General features: G+C 39.0%; 1 protein-coding gene across 1 annotated transcript in view; it reads right to left on the bottom strand.

Moving 5' to 3' along the window:
* The window catches only part of Cerk (Ceramide kinase), a 114381-nt gene extending 88787 nt beyond the window's left edge, over nt 1-25594 (bottom strand). The window contains exon 1 of the mRNA XM_083117074.1: nt 25403-25594. Within this exon, the coding sequence (XP_082973200.1) occupies nt 25403-25529 (127 nt within the window). The 5' untranslated portion in view covers nt 25530-25594. The remainder of the gene's footprint in view (nt 1-25402) is intronic.
* Nucleotides 25595-25997: the final 403 nt, after the last annotated feature.

Raw genomic sequence — 25997 nt, 5'->3', positions numbered from 1 at the left:
AGCTCTAAGAACTTTCTTGCATGCAACGAATACACAAACAGGTTATACGAAGTGGTTCAGTAGCAGCGAGCCAAAAATGTAGATTGTTAATATCATGAAAATTTTACGAGTTATTCATACAGAGGGCTTTTTTAAAATTATAAAGCACCGAGATCATTTTCCATACATTATCTTTTACTTTACATTACGCGATATGGGAACGCCCCCTGCCAAGTTATGCCTATGTTGTAAGGGGTAGTCACTAAAAGTGAAAGATGAAAGAAGGTTGTAGAGTACATACCCTAGGCGTAACTTGGCGGGGGCAATGGGGGCACTTGCCCCCCCCCCCCAAATCAGGTTTGTGTCAAAACTTTACAAGTGAAGGATACTTTTGTTAATATCCCGAGACTTGAGGAGCTAAGTAATAAATAATATTTGTGATTTCGCAAATGGAATAGATAGTTAGCAAATTATCCTGGTCACTATTTTTATGGGATGCAAAACTTTTAGACTCTGCCCCCCCCCAAAGGTTAAGCCTCAAGTTCGTACCTGCCCCCCCTCCAAAGTTAAGTCCCAAGTTACGCCCGTGGCACAGTCACGGACACTTCTGGGCTGTAACATTACCATTAGCTTTCAATGGAATCATTACAACCCAGAAGTGTCCGTGACTGGACATACAAGAGGGAAAAAAAAGGTGATTGAACACAGACGTCTGGGATAGGAATCTGTGTTCTATCTTTCGTTTCAGTGATAGAAATGCAAATAAAAAGTAGCTCTTAAAATTAACTTTCCTACTTCACACACAGAGAGAGAGAGAGAGAGAGAGAGAGAGAGAGAGAGAGAGAGAGAGAGAGAGAGAGAAAGTATGACATTTGCTGGATAAGAAAGATTGCTTTCAAATACAATTGAAAGGGGTCAAATTAGGCAAAATGCCTGTCGGGAAGTTTGGGCAAGAGGAACTTACCACTTTCAGAGCGGTGTCGTTCAGCTTCACACGGTTTTCCACATTCTTCCTTCATTTACGAGAAGTTTGAGAACTCAGGAGATGAAGCGATAAGCAAACCGACACGAACGTTTCAAAATAGTCCAAGTGGATATTCTGGTACCAAAGGCAGCGGGGTTCCTGGTTTCACGAAGAGAAAGCGGGTTCTAGTCGACTATACAACACACTCGACTGTATACCGTTTCAAAACCCAACCTTGGCAATTTGTGCATATTTCAAATTATGGTCAGCGTGTAGTGAGGAAGATTGAAAACTTTGACGATTGATTTATTTAGTTTATTTTACTTCGCTCTTTTTGACACTTTTGGCTAATCGCGAAGATGAGGATGAATGGTGATGAGATGGATGAAGGGACAATCGCAAACATACAGGGACGACACAACACGAGCCTCACAGGAGATTATACTGGCTGCAAGTCCAGGCGCCGGAGCCTCGTTAGTCCGCACAGTGCAGTCCAGGATGGAAGAGAGTTTGACATTTGGGTTTCTTTAAAAAATGGCCACCTTACACCCTGGTTTCAACAGTGATTGAAATAATGTTTAATATTCTGTATAAAGACGACATATAATGCAAATGTATTGCAAGAGAACAGCCAACTTACCACAACCAAAGCTTAGGCAACATAAATTTCACGGGCAACTTGGCAAGTGTATTGTACTAAGTGGGAATGAATTTGAATTTAAAATTCTGGATGCGTCAGCACTTAGGCTATTTTGCACCCGTCACATCATACGGCGGGGTCCAGCCCCTTACCATAACTAAAATAGCATAATTGCAATGTCGTGTTACTAAAATATTCTGACTTTCGTTAAAAGCTTAGGCTGCAAAGGGGCACGCAGCACACATAAGGACAAGAAACAGAACAACACACAGAATTATACTGGCCATGAGGCCAGACGCCAGAGCCTCCTTAGTCTGCAAAATAGTCCAGGCATGGGTGTCGAGAGGGGGGTCGAACGGGTCGGTGGACCACGCCCCCCCCCCCCCTGGAAATTAACATCGTTCATTTAAAGATACAAGTAAGCCGAAAGTTTGTTACTCTTATTGTTAAGAACAGAAATAAAGTTCAGTTAGTTAGTATTCAAACAGAATAATCAAAAGTAAAAAATGCATTAAATCGAAAACATTGAATGAAAAATACATGAACAATACATGAACAAGGTTATATTCTACCATTTCATCTAAAGAACAAATGGTTCCACAGTTTTCAAAATTCTAATACATGTAGTTACAGTTGTAGGTGAGAGGTCACACAATAAACTTTATGAAAAATAAATTCCTCCAAACATTTAGTCTTTTCTTGAACGAGACGTACAAAAGTTAATATCAAAATGCATTTCAGATAGATACTAACTGCATAAAATGCAAAAGAAATAATGGAAAATAGTTGTGCTGGTATTCACTCGTTTGGTGGATCGAGTCTCCCTATTTACATAATAATAATAATTAATAATTATTATTATTTCGAATAAAAATTATTTTTGTTAGTTAATATTTATTATTGTATAATGACATTTATAACGGTGGTAATAATACTTACATTTTTTCTACTATACAACATTTTATCATTTGCCCGACCCCCCTGCAAAAATGTCTGGCGACGCCAAAATAATTTAATGCCACCTGGGTGGTAGACTGCAATGCGATCTCGCTACCAAACATTCAGTGTTTGAGTCCTGGCCTGGGCGTTCCGCTGTGAGTGTTCTTTCATCAATTCCATCTAATCATCATCATTCATCTTCATCGTCACGATTAAACTAAATAAGGGGAAGTAACGTATAAGAAGAAAACACTGTATTATAAAGTAAGATTTGGCAAATGTATTAATATAAAATCAAATCATTTTCACTCCTCTTTTGTCCCATACTAATATCCTGCCATACAATGGAATTTTTTACAATTTCGTGGGATTTCCCAACACTGCTAGTTTGTTTGAAGGCTATTTTATGAACACGGGACTGGACCTAGAGTTGAAAGTGGGATCCAAACCACCACCGGGGAGCCCTTGATTACAAGGCGACAACGTTACCGCCGGGAAGGCCCGGCAACACTGCTAAAGAAAAAGGGTATCTCCGAGCTGCAGGACTATGACGTAAGACGCTGAGCCTTTCCCAGTGCCAAAGAAAACAAGCGCAGCAATGACCCACATAGTAGTCTTCCATTGTTTAGCAAATGTCTGTCACACATGCAGCAAAATAAGTGGGACATGGAGCTGCACTCCAAATTGGCACTCCCATTTCTCGGATCCTCCCTTAAAAATACACGTACCCTTAGAACAGAGTCTTCATACTTTGGGTGCATCCAATTACCCAATGCTCTAAAGCACAAACTAATAACAACGAGGGAATTATGTTCAAGGGTTTCTGAATGATGGATGAGGCAATGCAACTAATACGGGAATAAAGAAATAGTTAATTTTCTGCTTTTCAAGATATTTTTTTAATAGTAGTTAAAGAAAGATAGTTAAATTACACAGGAGCCAATGGGGGAATGAATAAGACCATATCTACCAAAAATGGAAACCTAAGGTTTTGTCAAAATATGTACTCTATAAAATATTGAGAATAAATTTGAGTGTATGTAAGCTTAAAGCAAGCGGGGGCGCAAGCAGTCCTTCGTATCACCCTGGCACAGTCTTCTGAATTGGTTGAATTCGACCGTGTTGCATTTTGATAATTTTCCATTACTCACGATACTGAGTCGAAATTTCTGGGTTCGAGTCCTAGGATGAGATGGGCGTCCCATAACTTACTTTATTTAATCGTCCTCATCGTCGCGATAAACTTTAAAAAGGTACAGTAGTGACTTAAAATGACCAGAACATGACACATTAAAATTTGCATATCGGGCATGTGTTCAACTTCTGGTTAGTTGGTTGATTTGGTGTTTTAAGTCCACTTTATGCACAGTAAGGCTAATCGGGACTGGTTTAAAGTGGGATCCGAAACCACTATGTGCTTCCACCGGGTATCGAACCAGGGACCCCTTGATTACAAGGCGCCGACGCTACCACTCAGCCATCGGGGAGGCCCTAAAGGTTCAACTTCTGATATAATTTCTTACTCACAGGGCAATACTTTGACATTATCACCTCGATTGAACGGTGACGTAAACGTAAGTTTGTCTATAATGTATGACAATGCAAACTGAACAAATATTTGTATTTAGTATGCATTACCCTAGATTAATGTGTTCCGAGTCACGGCGTTTGAAATGAACCCATCTCATTAAATGTGAAAAATTTTCTTTGATGTTATTGTTTCAGGGCTTTTCTGTTGTTGTTTTTAAACACAACAACAGAACATGTAAGAAATATATCTTCCTGCTCAATAAAGGTCATTTGCGGGAAACAGCTCGATAAGGCCTCGGCTGACTGCGTAGCTCCTCCGATAGTGCCACACCTGTAAACTTTTCATCAACTTTCACACACACACGTAATACATTTGATAAGAACACTGCCCTATCTCGAAGCCAGATAACTTTCAACATTAGCTATTAATCATTATTAAATGGTTCTCTTCCTTCCTCTGTGTGTGTATGAAAGATTTTGGTGAATAGTAACGATCAAAGCTTCGGACATTTTTCAAATTTTCCGAAAATACTATCAACGGAGTTTTGGTTTGCACTTAGGAACAGATTTTACAGTTCGCACGGAACTAAAGGGTTTAGTGTGAGCCAAGCAACTGGCATCAGTCCCAAACAGGAACCGAAGATTCGCACCCGCTAATCACTAGATCAACGGGGAAGTCTTCTTATTCCAAACTTTGAAAAATTGATATTACTGATCGATATCATTAACAGCTTTTAACTGCATGCCCTTGTTCTGTTAGAGGCAAATACATGCTGAAATATTCTAATGAATAAACGGAGGAGTACAGAAAAAAGGTTCTGCGTCTGAGAAAGACAAATGTAGGAAATAAAAGGGCTGTTTGTGTGTTTGGACGTTCTGTCAACTTATATAGTACTTAGATACTTATGTGAGTGCCATACATATCATAGTTGATTTACAAAAGTGAAACATGGAACTTTTGGCATCAGTCTTTTATTTATATCTACTGCTTCTAACACAGATGCTGATAAAACGATTTCAGCTCTTGGAACAAAACTCAAGGATTTGCTGAACCAAGCTGTATACAAGTTACGACAGAAGCACTGTTGACAAATTCCAACAAATAGCTCATTGTGCAGTTGATAAGTTTGTAAGAACTTCCACTGTCATTTCATCACGTATTTGTAAAAGTTAGCATTTCGTCACTGCAATGAGTATTGTCCTATAATACTGGTGCCATCGAGTGATTCTAGGAGCAAACCTTGTATTGTACCGTACATAGGCGCCGACTCTATGGGGCTTGGAGGGGCTCGAGCCCCCCCCCCCAATGTTAACGATCTGGGGCAGAGCCCCCTTAATAATTTTCTTAAGAGGATCTAATGTATTATTTTGCTTCTCTTGTAAAGTTTACTCTGAATTGTGCCACATGAACTTAACTTTAAATACACATTTGAAATGTTCTAGACCATCAATTTGGGGGGCTGAGACCGCAAAACCATCAACTTGGGGGGGGCTATGATCAGAGACAGCAAAACACATGACTTATTACTATATACTAAGTATGTTATTATGAGTATTGTTAAAATTTTTACTTAAAAGAGTTTCAAAAGACGATGTGCATGAACTAGGGTAGTGGATGGGACGTTTGGGCTACAAATGGCTCTAACATGACATTCAGACCGAGATCATTGATATATTAGGGAGATCTGTTTTGCGCTCCGTGGTAGCAGATATTAAAAGTCGGGAATATTTTGCTATTATGTTTTACGAAACTTGTGACATATCCACCCGTGGACAATTAATATTCTGCATTAGAACTGTGAATAAATTTTTTTTATATTTTTGAGGAATTCATGGGCTTTTATGAGATTCCGAACACTGAGGCCAAAACTTAAAAAAGGGAGAGAGCGAGTCGTTCATTAATTTATTTCAGTGATCAGAGGCCCCCCCCCAATAATTTTGACATGTCGGCGCCCCTGGTACCGTACAATACGTAATCACAATTTAAAAAGTTAAGAAACTGGCGGGAAAAAATGTGGGATTTTGGGACAAATCATATCCACTTAAATTGGGTCTCCCATAATAGCAAGCAAATAATATCCTTTTTTGCACACTAATATGGTGAATATGAAGAACACTGTAGTTCTCAGAGGAGTTTCTTAATACAAAACGTTGATACGTGAAAAGATGGTACAACTATGGTTGCCTGACGTCATATGCTTACAGGACGTCCTGTATTCTACAATATGTTCTATATCCTGTGAAAATTTCCAAATGTAATGTGTATTACAATATATAAAATATATCACTGTTGTGTGTTGGTGTATAAAAGCTTGTTTTAACTGACTCGTTCAGGGTTAGCAAAGGATTTTTTTTTTAAAAAAATGCATCGCTATTCCTCCACTTTTGACTAATAGCGACGATGAAGATGAGTCATGGTATGACGGAATTGACGAATGGACACTCACAAAGAACAGTCTTGCCCAGGCCGGGATTCGCACCCGGAACCCCTGGCGTCGTTGCGCGTTTGATAACTACCTCGTGATATATGGCAATCCTCTACTGATAAAGAAAGCGCAAGGATCATGGACGTACGCAGGATTTTTTCCAGGGAGGGGCAAGGAAGGTATTTTTTTTTCAGGGGGGGCAAACGAAGGCAAATTTTCCCAAAAAGTAGTGTTGTTCCCTAAAAAACATTGCTTCAATTTAAATTTATGGTGTTCATGCAATAATTAACACATATTACTGTGGCTAAAATGAAATTATATGTGTGAAATACATATTTTTTGTTTGACTTTCATTTTCCAGGGGGGGGGCACACTAAGGCAAATTTTCCCAAAAAGTAGTGTTGTTCCCTAAAAAACATTGCTTCAATTTAAATTTATGGTGTTCATGCAATAATTAACGCATATTACTGTGGCTAAAATGAAAGTATATGTGTGAAATACATATTTTTTGTTTGACTTTCATTTTCCAGGGGGGCACAACCCCCCTTGCCCCCCTTCTGGACGCCCATGGCAAGGATATAATGTTATGGCAAGTTCTGCTCTTTACTATTATATGTTCAATGACTATTACTCCGGGGTACGAAGTGAAGAATAAACAACAAAAAGCACTCACGATTTCAGTTACTAAGAAAATAAATCCTAGCAGAATATCGTGTTGATGAAATGCAGAATTTTAGATAAAGGTTTGAATCTTCGTCGTGACGACACAGCCGGACTCTGAGAAACGTAAAATACAAAAGATGAGAATAGAAACAGATTGAATGTCTGATGAAACAAACGAGAGGACAAAAAAATCTTGCTTCAATGGAGATTCAAACAGTGGACCTAGTTTCATACCAGTGCATTTAACACATAGGTGGTGACACTTTCGGAAGGCACCCAAAAGTCAACCTGCTGGGCTGCCGACTATCGAGGCTCTGGCGTTTGGAATCGCATCCAGTATAATTCTCTGTGGTACTTCTTTTGTGTGCCGTGTATGTGAGTTTGTGATTACCCTTTCATCAATTTCCTAATCATCCTAATTTTTCGCTATTAGCCAAAAGTAGCAGAAAGGCGAAGTAAAACAAACAAATCCATTAAAACTGTATATTTATTCCATGATAGTAATATTCTTTGCGATAACAAAGCTTCATAAGATAGATTGGCTTTGTATTAATTTAACGATTCTCGCGAGATGATTACAAATACTAACACAGAGATGTCAACACATGCAATGGAAAATTGGCGTGAAGCTATTAAACAGAATTTTTTTATGATCCTCAGCTAGTACACAATCATCTATACCTGCACGTATGAGAATTACATTTGCCGTGAGAAATATAAAAGCAAAACGCTTCAAAACAAAAATAACTAAAGCCCTTGAAAGTTTATGTAGTTATTTTAGAATGCACATTCTTCAGTAAGTTAGCTGGAGGACAAGAATATACGATGCTGATACACACCATCTCACACGCATAAAATTCTCACCAGTCAGCAAATTGGTTTGGGTTTTATTGATGTTTAAATTGACAATTTCTTCCAAACATAATTTTGAGATTGAATTTTTCTTTGAAGTCTACTTTCTGCACATACAGGTTAATCGTGAATGGGCCTACAGTTTAAAGTGGGATCCAAACTACCGTGTGGTTTCAGCGGGCATCGAACGAAAGAGAGAGACTAAGAGAACGAACACGGGATCCCTTGATTACAAGGTGTCAACCTCCGTAGCGGAGTGGTTAGCACTGCGCGCTACGATGCAGAGTTCCGGCTTCGAATTTCGACCTGGTCATGGGTGTTCCTTGTGGGTGTCCCTTCATCATATCGTATTATCAATCATCCTCATCTTCGCGATTATCCAAAAGTGCCAGAAAAGAAGTAAAATAAACCAAATCAATTGATTACAAGGCGGCGGCATTACCACTACGCCATCGGAGATGCTCTTTACAAGAAAGATACTAGAAATTTAATATGAAATACACACACACACACACACACATACAAACACATGTATATACATTGGCATTAGTTTTGCCAGTTGATTCCTTCGCTTGACATTTTCGGTTCAAAATGCACAAATGACTTCAGAAATTTTTAGCGCGGGATACAAATTTTGGTAGTGGCAGTCCTTTAGCCAGTAACGGTAGCAATATCTCTTCTCTGCCCCAGTATCTGCCCAGGAATTTACTTTAGGGGAGTTAAACTTAAAGCCTAATATATCCTCCACGATATGTGTATGTTGGAAAAATTCTCAAGTACATATTAACACGTACGTATGTATATATATCTTTAGCCAGGCTTTATAAAGCCAGACAACAGCAGTGAGATTCAATGCGGTGACTTGGAAAAAAAAATCTTTCAAAGATGCCTCTCTCAAGCATTGACATAGCGTAGCAATAAAAACTTGTATTTTTCTTTTTTTCCCATCGGTTTTGAGTCACTTTTAGCTAATTCCAACGATGAGGATGAATCACGATTAGATGAAGCCGATGAAAGAACACTCACAAAGCAACTCCCAGGTTAGATCGTCGACCACTGAGGCGGCTATATAGGAATAAAAGAAAACAGGAAAAGGAGGGCTGAAAATAGGATAATTCGTAAAAAGTATTTTTTCATAGCAATGTATGATTTGGATGAATAATTATAATTGTTTTTGCTCTACAAAAGGCTTTAGCTATTAATTTCGTACGCATATATTTTTACATATTCGCCATTTTACTGATTGTTTTGGTCCTTGTATTGGGGAAACTGCTATTCCATAAAACCCCTCCCTTCGGTACGTCTTTGCTCTGCACAATGAAATTTCTCCTACTGTTTGCCAGCTGTAGAGGTTGGTGACCTTACTTTCCAGAGCTTGAGGCGTTCTCGCATGAAATCCTAGAGAGCACGAAAGACCAGGACTATATACAACCAATGGGCGCCTCCAGGATCACTCAGCAACCCAACATTGTTGAGTAGCAAGAACCCTGGAGGCGCTTGCTACCTGGTTGTTGAGAAGGAGCGACCGCGGCTTCACTCAACATAAAATTCTCTCGCTACCTGCGGTCAACTGTCGTCTGCAAGTCTGTGGTAGTCTGCTTTGCAACATGGCGCTGCGGAACTCAGACGCGTGGAGTGAAAAGTATATACTTGCAAGTTTGATTATGTAGCCCAAGTGCACCTCTAGGTCGCGCATCCGATAGATTTAAATAGTAATAACTCTTCCGCCACTATATTCTCGGAGAATGAGTCATCTGTCAACGGATAATTATGCACTGGCTTCAACTTAAATAAATTTAAAAATTCCAACCGAATAACGCAGTTAAAAAAAAGTAATGAACCCAACTAATGAACATTAAGTTTTTTTTGGCAAAACGGATGAGCATCCTCTTGCAAACACGTGTCCAGCTTGAGGTCGAGAGCACCTTTTATCTCGCTACCTAAGTTCAGAATTCGAGTTCCGGTATAAACATGGATGTTATTTGATTGATTTAATTTGTTTTACTTTGCATTTTTGCCACTTTTGGCTAATTGCGAAGATGAGGATGAGTGATTATATGGTGAAGGAACACTCACAAGGAACAGCATGCCCAGGCCGGGATTCGAATCGTAGCGCGATGTGTTAACCACTCTGGGATGTTATTTGTGAATGTCGAGTACGTGTCCAGCTTCTTTTTGCAATTATGCATAATTTTTGCATATTGTGGCATATTCATGTATAAACGCCAGTTCGTGTTTATTTATATTGCTTTAATTTACATTTTCTTTTGAAGCTACGAAAGCATAATCAGTAATTCATAATTTAAACTATATCAAACATTATTGCGTGAAAACAACGTGATTTGTTATGTACACAACATCGTTATACAATTTTGTACACATTTTGCAAACTTATACCCACTGTTTAACATTTCTGTTCGTAAGCCAACTTCCGTGGCTACGACGCCAGGGTCACGGATTTGAATCCCAGTCTGGGCGTTCTTTGTGAGTGTCCTTTCATCAATTTCATCATATCATCACTAATCCTAATCTTCGCGATTAGCCAAAAGTGGCAGAAAAGCGACGATAAAAAACAAAATTACTGTTCTTAAGTCATATCTATTATTGTCCTATTAACAATCGCTGATTGATTGATTTGTTTTATTTTACTTCGCTTTCGTGCCAGTTTTGGTTAATTTTCAAAGATGGGAATGAGTGATGATATGATGAAATTGATGAAAGGACATTCACAAACATTCATGCCCAGGCCGGGAACCACTCCACCACGGGGTCCTATTGTCAATGGCATGAAACTATTTAAGGAATAATGATCTCATTTCAAAGCACATTCTCGAAATTAATCTTTTTTTCACTTATAGTGTAACTTATGTTATAAGTGTTTTAACAAAGGTTTACAACTAATAAGGTCACACGCACACACAAAAAAAGCAGAGTGTTGTGTCGAACTTGCGCTCCTATACGAAAATAATCTTTAATTTAAACATACTTATATATCCTTAAATAAAACTGGCCACAACCTTTCTACACTCAATGTCACTCCTCTATGGTTATTACGTTTTATCTTGGTCGGGGAAAGAAAATTGTAACTACAAGCTAACCAAAGTTCTCAAATTAGGAATATAACATTTCCCCCCAATTGTATCTCTAGTCACAGATCTAGATCTACTCGCGTTTTACTTCGAGATTAACCACACACTTTCATTTGGAAAATAGCATCCGATATATATGTCATCATCCATTCATAATCCATGAATAGTGGCACTGTATTCAACAGTCCAACACGTCCTGCCATTTTCGCTGCAGACGCCACAAGGCATCGCAATCCGATTTTCAATTGTTTTCGGCTGGAACGTCGCTACTTCTCAACTCTGCATCCAGGAAAGGCCATAAAACTGTGTGACGTAGCAGGTCAACATTTGCTACCATGTTGAGCGATCCTGGAGGCGCCCAATGACGAGAGAGAAATTCGCGACTTCCAGCTTTATTTTGTTGATATCGTGTAGGTTATTATTTTCGATCATGTGAGGATCTATTGCCTACTCCACGGTGCCTCAGCCTACCTAGTAGTTGGTTAGCGCACAGGATTTGTAGCAAAATCACAGCTCTCTCGTACATGGGCATCGCCAGGAATTTTTGTATAGTTAATCATTATTATTATTATATAAATGGGCAGACTTGATCCACCAATCGAGTCAATACCAACTCAACTATTTTCCATTATTTCTTTTGCATTTTATGCAGTTAGTATCTGAAATGCATTTTGATATTAACTTTTGCACGTCTCGTTCAAGAAAAGGCTTTAAATGTTAGGGGGATTTTTTTTATATAAATTTTGTTGTGTGACCTTTTACCTACAACTGTAATTATTAGAATTTTGAAAACTGTGGAACCATTTGTTCTTTGGATGAAATGGTAGAATATAACCTTGTTCTTGTATTTTTCACTTTTTCGATCCAATGCATTTTTACTTTGATTTTTCTGTTCGAATACTAAATGAACTTTATTTCTGTTCTTAACAATAAGAGTAACAAACTTTCGACTTTCTTGTATCTTTAAATGAACGATGTCAATTTCCAGGGGGGGTGTCCACCGACCCATTCGACCACCCCTCCCGACGCCCATGCTCTCGTAGTTCCGATCCTCACCACCGACAAAACGAAATATGTTCACCTGACGACGAGAGAGAAGGTGTTCTCTCGAAACATAGTTTGATTGATTGATTTAGATTATTTTACTTCGTTTTTCTGCCCCTTTTGGCTAATCGTGAAGATGAGAATGAATGGTGATGAGATGGATGAAGAGACAATCGCATATAGGGACGACACATCACGAACCCCACAGAGGATTATACTGGCTGTCGAGTCCAGACGTCAGAGACTCGCTAGTCTGCAAACTACAGTCCAGGGTGTACTCCGTGGAAGGGAGGTTGACATTTGAGTGTCTTTGGAAAAGGGCAACCCTTTACACCCCTCGAAACGTAGTGTTAGAATAAGTATAAAAGCACTAGACAATGTAAAATGTCCAATTAACATTGCACGATAATGTAGAGCCAGTCACTGTTATTCAGGGAAGAGAATTATTGCTTTGTTTCGAGCATAAAACTTGAACACTTGGTCTAAACCGCTGATAAAAAGATGATTTTGCGGCACAAAATTCGTGCGCTCCTAGGCCCAACTCTGGCCCCGAATATACATGCATATTTATACGTATATCAACATCCTGACCCTGACTAACCAATCCTCTGGCATTCCTATTAACGTTGAGGTTTATTGCCGTATCAACACAACAACACAACACAAGCCTTCCATCTTTCTTCATCCTGCTCAACATTATCCTTTCACCCAACAACCCACGGTGCCCACAACCACGCAGACAGGAAAGTACGCTGGAGGCTCGTGGATGACCCTCAAGACGAATGACCTTGAAACGGCATCTCAAGGGAACCTTTGGTCTACAGAGTATATATACTCTGGTCTTTCTTTTTTCTGCATTAGTGAGCGAAAAAGGTCTTAATGACACGTTAGATCTTCGCAGCCTTGGTTGCAAGCGTCTGACGAAAGAGCATCTTGAAGGCATCTTTTCTGTTCGTTTGTTTATTCCTGCTCCCGCAATTATAATTCCCATTATGGAACTTCCTTGCGTCTTTTCCTTCTTTGAATGTTTGAGCGTGACGGTCTAGCGACACGTATAGTACATAGTACAGCACGTAGAGTTAAATATTGTCTGAAAGGTTGTGCAATGTAGTAATGTATATCTGAAGGACATATCTGAAAGGCCATCGACCACTGGATAACGCCATGTACCCAAAATTTCACCTAACATTGCTTATTTAGTAGAAGAAAAATCATTTTTTAAAGAAAGCAAATAAAGAAATAAATTTAATGTATTTCGTATTTTACGTTGCTTGTTTGTCTCTAGATTAACCGCTTTTCGGTATTCATTAACATTTACACAATATATTACAGTATTATATCTACGGTGTGAGAATTTAGCGTCGCTTTTCTGTCACTTTTGGTTAATCGTAGCGATGAGGATGAGTAGAGGTGGATGGAATTGATGAGGGGATACTCGCAGAGAAGACCCATGCCCGGGATTCGAACCTGGGACCCCTAGTGTCGTAGCGTGCTGTGCTAGCCACTCGGCCAAGAAGGTCGGCATGGATGTTACTATGCATTTTTAAACCCAAAGAGTAGCAAGTTCATTTTATGAACGGCGCCCTCTAACACAGTGGCAAATATTTAAAAACAACATTCATTTCTAAATTTATGTATGCATTTTTGCTTATTGTACGTCGCCCATTACGATACTCGTTTGGATGTGGATCAATGATGATTATATGTAATTGGTGAAAGAATAATGCCCGAGCCAAGGCCAGGACTCCAACTCGGAATTCCATTGGTGAGATAGTGTGTTGCTCAACAACTCGACCACATTTCCCAGGATGTTTATAACAATAACTAATTTGTTTCTTGTTATGCAAAGACTTATTCTTCGGTGTAAATCTCTTTCTGGAACGCCCATATTTGAAAAAACGACATGTTGAGTTCCACGTTGTTGGTGTGACTCGTGCTAATTTATGCTTTGAAATGTTTGGTTGACTTCGTAGCTCTATCAGTTCTGTGATGGCACTTCCTGTATCATTGTACATTATCGCAAAACAGCGCATAAACGTTGTAGCACCTAGAATCCAAAAGTCGTCATTTCTTCACATCCGTTACTAAGTGCAGTAAAGGTATTGTAATCAGGAAAATGCACTGCATTTACGACCGCATACTTTTCGATTTTTGTTCTGCAGCCAGCGACTATGAAAGGTATTAAATCTCTCGTTACTTTCAGAAGAAGCCCATGTATCAAACGATGCAGTATGCATCTTTGTGTAATCCTACCAAAATATCTGGATTTAGCATTTAACATGGATTCGAATCAACGAAGTTCGAGATTCAGAGGTTTCTAGGAAGCTAATGTCATCAGAATCCTCAGCCACATTAGCTAGTTGTTTATCCAAAACAAAATTTCAAGAATATATTTTTGCAACGATGAAGATCAATGTCAGAATAAAAAGAACCGTGCCTTACCTTGGACCAGGTTTCGTATTTGGGACCACCAAATTGTATCACAAAATTTACTGTTTGAATACTATAAAATTTGTAATAAATTCAATAATGAGACGAATATGTGGAATTTAAATTCAATAATGAGACGAATATGTGGAATTTAAATTCAATAATGAGATGAATATGTGGAATTTATTGAAGTTTTAGTATTCAAATTTTACATTTTGTAGTAATTTTATAGTTTATAGTAAATCTTATAAGCGGAAAACTATGATGGTCACAAGAGTATCGTGGGCATGCTTATTTGTACTTGTTTTGCCATCTGTTCCATCAGTGAATAATTTAGACAGGTTACTTAAATTTTCTTTCTCCTTACCTTCAATGTTGCCCGTGTATGCAAAGGCATGTCAAAATATATCATGCCAACTAACTGAGGTAACCTTCTCTTTTCATAAGGTCTATATATGTATCATTTGTTACATATGCTGCATCGCTCCTCAATGTGTCCCAAATTGTACATTTGAACCTGAATATTAGTTTCTGTTTAAAGTAGTTTCAAAATTTCAACAAAAACCAAAAGCTTCAATGTTTGTATGGTGACATAGGGTGCAAGAGTTCAAAATCCACCTGCCACTGTATGTGGCATTAATCTTTTAAAAGAGTAAGCACAAATACTGTCAACATGACCGATATCATGATGATAACTTGAGGTCTTTACCTTTCTTTCTTCTAACATATAATCTGAGAGTTGCTATGTTACTCTACTCATCCTGCGTTGAAAAGCTTGGTGCAATGCTTATATCTAAGACAAGGTGAAGAAGCCCTTAGAATATAATTTAAATGGTGGTTTGCTGGTCTGCCAATGCTACTTCACAAGTGATGGTACTTTTTAGAGATAATGATATAAGTTCTTTGTTCTCATTTTACGTCACTTTTCTGTCTCTTTAGGCTAATCGCGACTTTCAGGATGAAAAATGATTCAATGAAATTGGTGAAGGGGCACTCAGAAACGAAAACCCATGATCATGTCGGGGCTTGAACCTGAAACCTTCGGTAATGAGATCGTAAGCCTAGCACTCAACACTCTCAGCCACAAGGGCAGCGTGAACTGTGTTAAAATATACCATTTTTAATGCATAATACCATAGTTGCAAATAGAAGTTTAACAACTAAGTTAAGTGACAATAGAACAAACCACTTTAAAGATAAACTATCCACTATGCATTGTCTCTCACACAATTTCATTCTCGAGCTAGTAGAGATAATGCTCTAAGCACTACGCACCGGTCATCAAATTATTCATCCTGATCGATATGATTAATCTAAATAGGTAGACGTGAGTTAAATATCCAATACACAACAATTATAAACGAAGTTTGGTTATTTGAAGGAACTGAAGATTTAACACGTCTCAGTGTCATCGGAAGCACCCGGTGATGGCTCTCTCAAGATGAGTTGATATTTTTGTAAGTCCACTTCATGCACTGTTAAGCTAATAGGGACTGGACCTACAGTTTAAAGTTGAATCGAACCACTATGGGACTCCATCGACTCTCAAGATGAAGAAATACGTGTGTTGTAGCGTTATGAATTCACAGAGAGAATAAATGAAAGTCCAGTTTGCGAGTCGAGATAGTCGATTACACCACTTTTCAGAGACACTTGTCTGTCCTCAGGGGAAATTATTTGGAAGTGTGTTACGTCAAGTGTTGGTGAAGGAGGAAGTACCTTCAGTCTCCGGAGGCCCGTTTTCTTTTCTTCTTTTCGAACAATGCAATCAAATAACCGGCAACTCACACAATTCGTTTCTGTTTGGCCAGGAACTTGGAGAAGCACTGAAGAACAATAGAAAAGCATCACAAAGCTCTGAGAGACTCTTTTGTCACTAACAAGTCGACTCGTTCATGGTAACGTGCCAACGTTTTATTTCACTTTGGAATGAATGCATTCTGGTTTCTCGTGCCTTGTAGCCAAAAGTAGCCATGCTTAGTGATTTAGAATTGAAATCCATCAAAAGACTCGCCATTTGTATGCAATAATATTAGAGAACAATAAATATTCATGTTCGTCCTTTGGAAAAATGGAAGGATGGGCGGTCAGATAAATAAAAGTGAAACCAGGCCCGTAGCCAGAATTTTATTTCGGGGGTGCTCATTCCTTATCAGCAGGTGTCATCTAAAGCCGAAAAATGAGGGGTAGAAGCCCTAAAGATGAATTTCTCAACATATTACAACTTCTTATACAAGATGTTTAATTCTGCTAAGGAATTAAAATTAAATACCACTAGCCCGACCCTGTGGCCGAGTGGTTAGCACATCGCGCTGCGACGCCAAGGGTCCCGGGTTCGAATCCCGGTCGGGCTTGGTTGTTTGTGAATGTCCATTCATCAATTTCATCATTTCATCACTCATCCCCATCTTCGCAAATTAGCCAAGAGGCACAAAACGCGAAGTAAAATAAACTAAATCAATCATTAAATACCACTATACACAATTTCCAACGAAACATTTGAAGGATTTTGAGGGGGGAGCCTTCAGCTTCCACCTGGCTACGTGCCTGAGTGAAACGAAAACGTCACTTTTTTAGCTTACTCAGCTGAAGGTTGAAAGTCGTCTCTCTCATTGAACGACGCCGGCTGTTAGCAGAAATAGTAGGGCAAAAGTTGTTACGCAAATTGTCTCAACAAAAGATGATCGATTTGTGTCTTTCCGCTGATCTACTTCGTCTATACTCGTTGTCTCCTACAGATTGTTCACACAGCACAAGGACTGGAGTTGGTTCACCTCCAGTGCTGAAAAACTTTCACGTTGCCATAACTGTTCCCGGCATAGAAGAGAAAGTGGAGTCAATATGAGTGTATGTATACTGGTGGGTAATGCGTTTGCTTCATCACGTCGAAAGATGTTACTTATAGAAAATGCAAAGATGGCCTCTCTAGCGGAGTGGTTAGTAAGACGCCAGGGGTATTAGGTTCGAATCCTAGATGAGACATGTTCATCATACATCTTCATCGTTGCGACTAACCTAAAAGGGTAAGAATAAGCATAACTGAAACAAAAATTGAAAAATATTATTGCGTAATATGCATGCAAACATCGGCGTATATTTAATCTTGTTATTTAGCGTCGCTTTTCTTACACTTGGCTAATCGCGACGATTAGGATGCGTGATGGTTAAATGAAATCGATGAAGAGAGACTCACAGAGAACAGCCATGCCCAGGCTGGGACTCGAACCCGGGAACTCCGTGCTGAGATCGAATCTAGAAATATACTTCTCTGCACTGGGTGCATGGCATGCCCCAAGTAGCCAATTAGTATGAAAGCCTCCTTGCAAATGTAGGGAATCGAACCGGAGTCAAGTCAATATCTATCTATTACTGCAATTCCGCTTAATTGGTAGTAACATTCACCATTAAGCAAAGTTATATTTGCCTGGCTCACGGAATTTACTTAAAGAGCTCTGTCGTAAAGTACGGTAGTTTAACCTCATCTCTGAAGTCAAATGTATGATGCAATGCAGCGTAAATGACACTGCAAGGTCGAAATTTACATCTGAAAATCTTACACGCGTGTTTATTTTCAGAAGATTGAGAAGGAGAGAAAAAACTTGAAAGCGATGCACAGATGTATTCTGAATGTCACCATCAAAGACAGCCATGCCAAAAATATGACATATTGTTTAAATTATTAGTACGCTTTCACTTTCTATTTGATATTACGATCTCAATAAATGAACACAGTCTTGGCTTAACCCGACAGGAAAGCACCTCTCTCTCTCTTCCTCCTTTAAAGGGTTGGGATGGGATCCAATACAGCAGAGATATAAAATGCTTCTTAAGGTACAAGTACTGTTTCGGACACTTCTAGGTTGTAAAGATCCCATTGGGAGTCAATGAGATTCTTGCAACCCAGAAGTAACTGTAAAAACGATACATGAGAACATCCCGGTGCTACGACACAAGTGAAATCTGTAAACACTTAAATACTTCTCGTAAATTCAAAGTAAAATGAAATTTTACAATCCGAAAAGACAGTCACAGTCACACCGCTAGGGGTCCCAGGTTCGACAACTGACAAAAGCGTAAACTCTATTTGAAACTTTCAAATGGCTTGCTCTCAGTTTCATTATCTTCATTTCGACTATGGATGGACAAAATGTACCATCCACAGTTTGCACGTAGTGCTATCCACTCTGACAAATGTGAACGGAATCAGAGTAACGTACCCATGATACGATAATTTAACAAATCTCGAATGACAGGACAATGTTGCAGTCCAAGGAGGCTTTGACACCTGGACTCGCAGCCTCTTCTGTGGGGCTGTGTTTGTCCATGTGTGTTTGTGATTGTACTTTCATCAATTTCGTCTTATCACCATTCATCCTCATCTTTGCGATCAACTAATGTGGCAGAAAAGCGAAGTAAAATACACCAAATCAATCAATCGAATGATAGGATGTTAAAGGTTTGCATTTAACTTTATTTTATTGGAATGCCTGCACCGATGATAATTGTGTTCAATGCATTAAATAAGCTTCCACCAGAATCGAATTCACGACTTTCAGCCTTCACGATGGAGTTCTGGTAACGTTGTCACCTTGGAATCAAGAGGTCCTGAGTTCGATACCCGGTGGAGGAACATATTGGTTTGGATCCAACTTTAAACTGTAGGTCCAGTCTGTGCATAAAGTGGACTTAAAACACCAAATCAATCCAATCCTACCTGTGCATAAAGTGGACTTAAAACTCCATGACTTCCAGGTAAAATACGTCAATATTCAGATGTTGGAGTACTCTTTGTTGTCTCCAAGTTGGAACAGAGAGCTGGTTCAATCCCTAATAAAATATGTATTGCCCATTTTTCAATGTAACGAACGAAAAATAAGTTAATAGGAACTGGCTCTAAAGTTTAGAGTATATTTGAACCCTGAGAGTAGAATGGGTGACATTCAAGCAAGTCAACCTCAATCCCGTGTAGTGTACCCAGGTAATTGCTTCTTGCAGGCCAACTATGATCTGGCGTCTGGATTGATTGATTGATTTGCTTTATTTTACATCACTTCTTGTGCCACTTTTGGCTAATTCGCGAAGATGGAAATTAGTTATGATATGATGAAATTGATCAATGGACACTCACAAACATCCATACCCATACCAAGATTCGAACCCAGGACCCCTGGCGTTGTAGTGCGATGTGCCAACCACTCCGTCACCTCTGGCGTCTGGACATACAGCCAGTATATTCCTCTGTATGTCTGTGTGTTGTCCAGTGTTTGTCCTTATGCCGTATTTTTTCTGAGTTCCTCTTTACAGCCTCCGCTTTTAAATGGTTAAGGAGATTTTAGTCCTCACAGACTGAAGTTGTAGTTCTTGTTAAGTAATGAATTAATGAATTAGTTTTAAAAATTGAGTATTGAAGTTTCAAACAGAGATTTTATATTCTTCTATGGCAAAGGAAAAATAACATATGTGCTGATGTGCCCATAATATCAAAATCAACTAACAAATAATGTGAACCCAAAACCGTTCAATATCAATACCACATCCACAAGAACTCTTGGAAGATCCACATGGCGTGAGCAAGGTTAATATGCAATGATATCTGCCTGTACAGTACACACTCATAACGGCTCCACAGCCGCGTTTCATTTGGTTAAAAGTGAGCTTGAGTGATTGAACTTATGCGGCGTCACGCAATCTTAAGTTGAACATTTAATAGGAAAGCAAGGGCCTTGAAGTGTGGATAAAATCGGTCGTGCAGCAACACTTTCTCTTTTAATCCAAAGATGCTTATACAACCACCGCCACGTTTAATGTCTATTAGGAGTGAGCGCAAGCAATAATGGACGAAGTTGAGTCACGTTACCTCAGAACTGTTTAAGGCTATGAGGTACGTGCAGTTTCCTTGTCAAAGCACTGATACTCAGTCGAAGACTCTAGGCTGAATATCTGTCCGCAGAAAAAAAAAGTTCATCTGGGATATGCAAAGGATTTTGTCAAACCGCGTTTGTAGAACATGCAAGGCAAAGATGAACGCAAGATGAAAGAGGGGGCAGAAAATCTTGGGTACAAAAATTTCAGATTCTTAGTTTGAATAGTGAATATGGTTATTTGAAGTGGGAGAAATTTCTTTCTTAATAAGAAATACATGGGATTCCGTAAATATTTCTTGATTTGATGTGATGTAATCTGTCAATCGTGAGCTGATTTTGATCTTTTGTATTTAGCGTCGCATTTCTTCAACGTTTGGCTAATCACGATTGATTGATTTGCTTTATTTTACTTCGCTTTTTGTGCCACTTTTGGCTAATTTGCGAAGATGGGGATGAGTGATATGATGAAATTGATGAATGGACACTCACAAATATCCATGCCCGAAATGTGCCATCGCAGGGAATCGATCTCGGATTCATTCGTTACAAGAAGATATCCGCCCATAATCCCTGTGCTATCCGGACCGAGAGATACCGAAGTTACAGGGAAGGGATTGATTTTAGCAATGAATCTCAAATTCGAATGAATTAATCTGTTAAAGTTGGACCAAAAAGAATCCATTACTTCGTCTCGTTTATTTGATAATCTGTATTTACTTATTTAAAATTCCTATCTAATGCAGATGCAATTTACGGAAATAGCATTTCACTCATAAGCAGTGCTCGAAGTGAAAATTCCTAATTAGGGGGATAGATGGTCGAGTTTGGGAATAGGAGGGAACAACAGTGACCCTCCCCAGTGAAGCATTAGAACATTTATTTACATGTCGATGTTTGGATTTTCATCTTCGCAACGTCCATTTTAAAGTATTCAACGATGATAGCTTTGAAATACAACTATATCTCCCAGAAATATCAGTAAACCTAGGCAATGCATAAACTCTATCACAAACGGGAATACTAACGACTCACGTTACTACGATTATATGCTATTTTGTTTTCATTGGAATCTGTACACTCCTGTTCACATAAAGCGTCACATTTTATGAGGTCGGACAGTTAAAGTATGTGCCACATTATCTGAACAGACGTGTACAAAGGACAAAAGTTTCCTTTAAGTTCACTTTATGCTCTGATAGGCTAATCGCGACTGGGTGTAACATACAATGTTCCGCCACGGTTTATTTTGCATTTTCCTCTTTAGCGTCGCTCTTCTGTCACTTTCTTGGCTGATCGCGACGGTGAGGATGAATGGTGATTAGATTTAATTGATGAGAGGACACTCATAAGACACAGACCTCGAATGGTTGGTGGCGAAATCGTAAGCCCAACAACTCGCTCGGTCACCCAGGGGACCGGATCCGGGACCCTTTGATTTGGAAGAAGTACAGTATAATAAACGTACGTCAGCCTGCATGGTGGATGGTTAGAGTGGCGCGCTAAGAAGCCAGGGGTCCTATGTTCAAATCCTGAGGAAGGCAGGAATGTGTGTTTGACCCTTCATCTATTTCATCACTCTAATTGTAGCGATTAACATACGTGTATACACAGAGAAAACGACGTTAAATAACCAAACTACAATGCAATATCGAGTACGATCACAGGGTTCAATGAACCTGAGGCTTTCGTGATTTCGATGCATTATGGTGAGCGGTACAAGTTCAATCAAGAAATCAATTTGACCATATTCGGGTAAGACTTCATCCCGAATGTGGCTAGAAAGAAAAACGTTGTTTGGTGACGGTCAGAGATCGTGACTGGCTCTCTTCTGTGATAATTTCTGGGCATGGATGTTTGCGAGTGTCCATTCATCATATCATCACTCATTCCTCTTCAAAAATTAGCCAAAAGTGGCACATAAGCGAAGTAATAAAGCAAATCAATCAATCAAACCAATGTTCTACCGCCTCTGTAGCAGAATGGTTTGAGTATCCAACTCACGATCTCGCCACCAAAGGTTCAAGGTTTGAGTCCCGGTCCAGGCAAGGGTGTTCCTTTATGGGTGTCCATTAATTTCATCTAATAATAATTCATTCCCTTCGTCGCGATTAGCCAAAAGTGACAGAAAATGCCGTAAACAAGAGAATCGTGCATGATTATTAACAACCATGGCATTCGGAGTTTGTAAAAGAACGACGCAAGGGGTGTCGGGTGTCAATCCTGGTCAAGACATGGGCGATTTTTGGTAAAACTTTACTATACCAGAGACGGATTTCTTCAAATTTACAGGATAAAGTACTTACGCAAATCATTTTCTGTAGCGTTATTGATGTTCGGGAATGTAATTTTGATCCATTTTAATGCTAATGTATGTGGTTTTCTACGAAAATCTATTTCCGACGCGCTATTGCTGCTGCCGCCATTTGCTCTCGTATTGTCCGTATATGCTAAATTGAACGAAAGGAGTGCTAATGGAACCTAACCTAACAGGCCTAACCTAACCTAGTAGTAAGCATACCTCGTCCCCGTGATGGTTCGTGGGGCTATCGTGAATTTTTGGGCTAATGTCATGGTTTTCGGGGCTACCCGTGGATGGTTTGTGGGAAATAAGGAACAGCAGTAAGTACTCGTTAATGTAAGAAATAGACATTATTTTCGTTATAAATTCATTATTTCACCTAAAGAAATGTTCCGCAATGCAGAATAGTACGTTAGCAATGTAAAAAATTGCGAAATAAATCATTGATAGGTGTCTCTGGTATAGTAAAGTAGTACCCGATTTTTATGTCTGTCCTGTCGAAAGCAGAGGAGTACAAATGAGCAATAGAAAGCAACGAAAATAAAAAAAAAATATGAAAAGTTTTAATGCTATGAAAAAAAGAGATCAGCGCTACGATGTCAGAGATCCAATTGGAATCGTTGATAAGGCAAGAGTGTATGTATCATTGTATTATTCCCATAAAAAATCTCACCAGTTCAACATCGCGTTTAAAAAGAGTTGTAAAAACTATGTAAAATAATAAAAAACACAGAAACACGCACACCTAGACACCCGTATCACTGATCAGAATATGATGCCTTTGAGCATGTGCGTGACTAGGAGGTTGTCTAAAATTTTCAGGTGTGTAAAAGGAGGTCTGTGCCACCTATAAAATGTCAGAGACATAACTGACATCGAAACAGGGGATTAACAACTTTCTCTCAAATGGGATGACCTCCCAAGCTAAGAAAAAGCTATTTCTCCTGCCCTCAATAATTTCGATCCCATGTCTAAAGTTATTTTCAGTGCTCCGATCTTCAGATTCAAGGCTCCCTTTAAGCTTATAAATTGTGATTCATTCACAAACAAAACTTTAGTGTTTTTTTTTTAATTTTTTATTGGGCTTGTTAATATTAATATGTAATAAATGTTTCGACAGCCGGTGAAGGAACATAGTGGTTCGTATCCCACTTTAAATTGTGGGTCCAGTCCCAATTAGCCTATCTGCATAAAGCGGATTTAAAACAAAAACTCGGACCAACAAGTGTTTAATGAGAACTGCATGTTAACACACACGATTATTGAAAAAATATATTTTTTATGATTTTGCAAATGTAGTAGTTATTTATCAAAATAGACCTGGACGCTATTCTCAATGGGCTGGACAACTTTCAGATTCTCCCCCCCCCCCCCGACGAAAGTTAGCCCCCATGCCTAGGAGAAAGAGTAATTGTTCTCCGAATAAAGTAACATACTGGAAACTTCTGTCCCAAAACCACAGGCAGTCAACATTGCAGGGGGACCTAGTTTATTATATAGGTCAGGGGGAACGTTTCCCTGGACTGTTCCCCATACGGAGATCCGGGACTATCGAAATCCAGATAAATTGGCTGGCTTGATTTAGATGCATTCAGTAATATTCTCTTAGTTGATCAGGCCTTTCACAGTCATTTAGTATCATTATGCACACGGAGTGAGGACCTTGCGTAACCTGATCTAAAGGCGACACTAATATAACATATAGATCCTTTAATTTTGTGAATGTAAGTAATTTGAACAAATTCCTCATTATTTATTTCATTATACGGGAGATACACGTTGTTTTATAACGAATCACAAAATTACTCTTTCCAAGATATCTAAACACACAGCAAGCACTCAAAAATGGAATAAAAACGACTCAACATTTCTACTGACAGATAACGGTTGACTGGTAATAATTTGCCCATAGTAAGTGCAACATAAAATTATTTCCAAGACAACATTAGGCATGTAATGAATGTTAGAACGAAATCTAGCAATAACCCATGGGCGGGAAATAACCGTAGACTAACACTACGCATTATAAAGTTGGATGTGCACACATTATACGTTAGGTCATTTTTGCAATGATTAATTTATCTCTCACTATTGTAAATATTATCTCGCTAGATATAAGTATCGATAGTTAGTAACATTGCGTAACTTGTCATAAAATGTAAACGGAGCTGTTATCCATTAGATAAGTTAATTTGCAAAATTCGTTTAAAAGGAACTGTCAAACGTACACACTGAAACGTTGATATACTGAACTGCTCAGATGAACGTCAACGTGAAACATCGAACCAAATGCTGAATTCATTTCATACATAGCCCTTCAAAATATAAATTATAAACCACCAGGAATTTGTCCTTGTATATAGTTAACAATAATTGGAAATTTAACGAATCAACATTCAGTACAGGTGCACTTGAGAAGATACAGATGTGTGGCTGACGATATTACGAAGCTGCCGACAAACAACTTCATTGTTTCCGTCAACAACATTCGTAAATAAAATGTAAAAATTCAACACAATACACTACCGAAACGAAAGCAAATTGGCCTTTCTCTTGAGGAAGTTGTCGCTGCAGAACTACTACGTAGCTTCAATTTATAAATTTCCTCAGGCAAAACAACTCTCTCAAGAACTTGTTGTCATTTATGTTTACAAATTTTGTACAAGGAAAAGTCAGTACTTACTGTATGGCGCTCCTTCGGTCTCCCAAATAAGAATTCCTCGATGAAAATACACTCTGCATCTCTTCTTTCTTATTTGAAACGTGTTTAACAACACAGAATCGCACAACTGTCCACCCTGCTCGGCCATTCTTACTCTTCCACAGCCCGAGTCCAGACTGATCAATTGAAACCTCAAAGCGAGTTAGCCGACCCACTACTACAGAATGCCGCCTTCTAGCAGCACGGCACAGCTGTCATCAGGACGCAGCGCCGCGTGTGCCATCTACCGATCATATTACGAAACTGCCGGAACAAGGACACAACGAACAGGCTGCTTAGCAACGGTTTGTTTGTTTACATCTCGCGTACGCACGAATCCTTTACCTTACAGCACAAACTTTTATCTTCAAAGAGTGATTTACTGAGGGGGGAAAAATCGTTCTTCTACAATTACGATTTTTTTTCTTTCAGCCACGGCATGGTGGTTGGATGCGACGCAACCGCGTCTCAAGCTCAACATAGACTTGTATTATTATTATTTTATTCTTTAGTTGTTTCTGCCGCTTTTGGCTAATCCCGACGATAAAGATGAGCGATAACATGAAATTCAAGAAAG

Source organism: Lepisma saccharinum, chromosome 2 (genome assembly GCF_977018435.1).
Source record: "Lepisma saccharinum chromosome 2, izLepSacc3.1, whole genome shotgun sequence".
Lineage (NCBI taxonomy): Eukaryota > Metazoa > Arthropoda > Insecta > Zygentoma > Lepismatidae > Lepisma > Lepisma saccharinum.
Note: the sequence above shows the minus strand (reverse complement) of the source record. Positions and strands in the feature narration are given on the sequence as shown.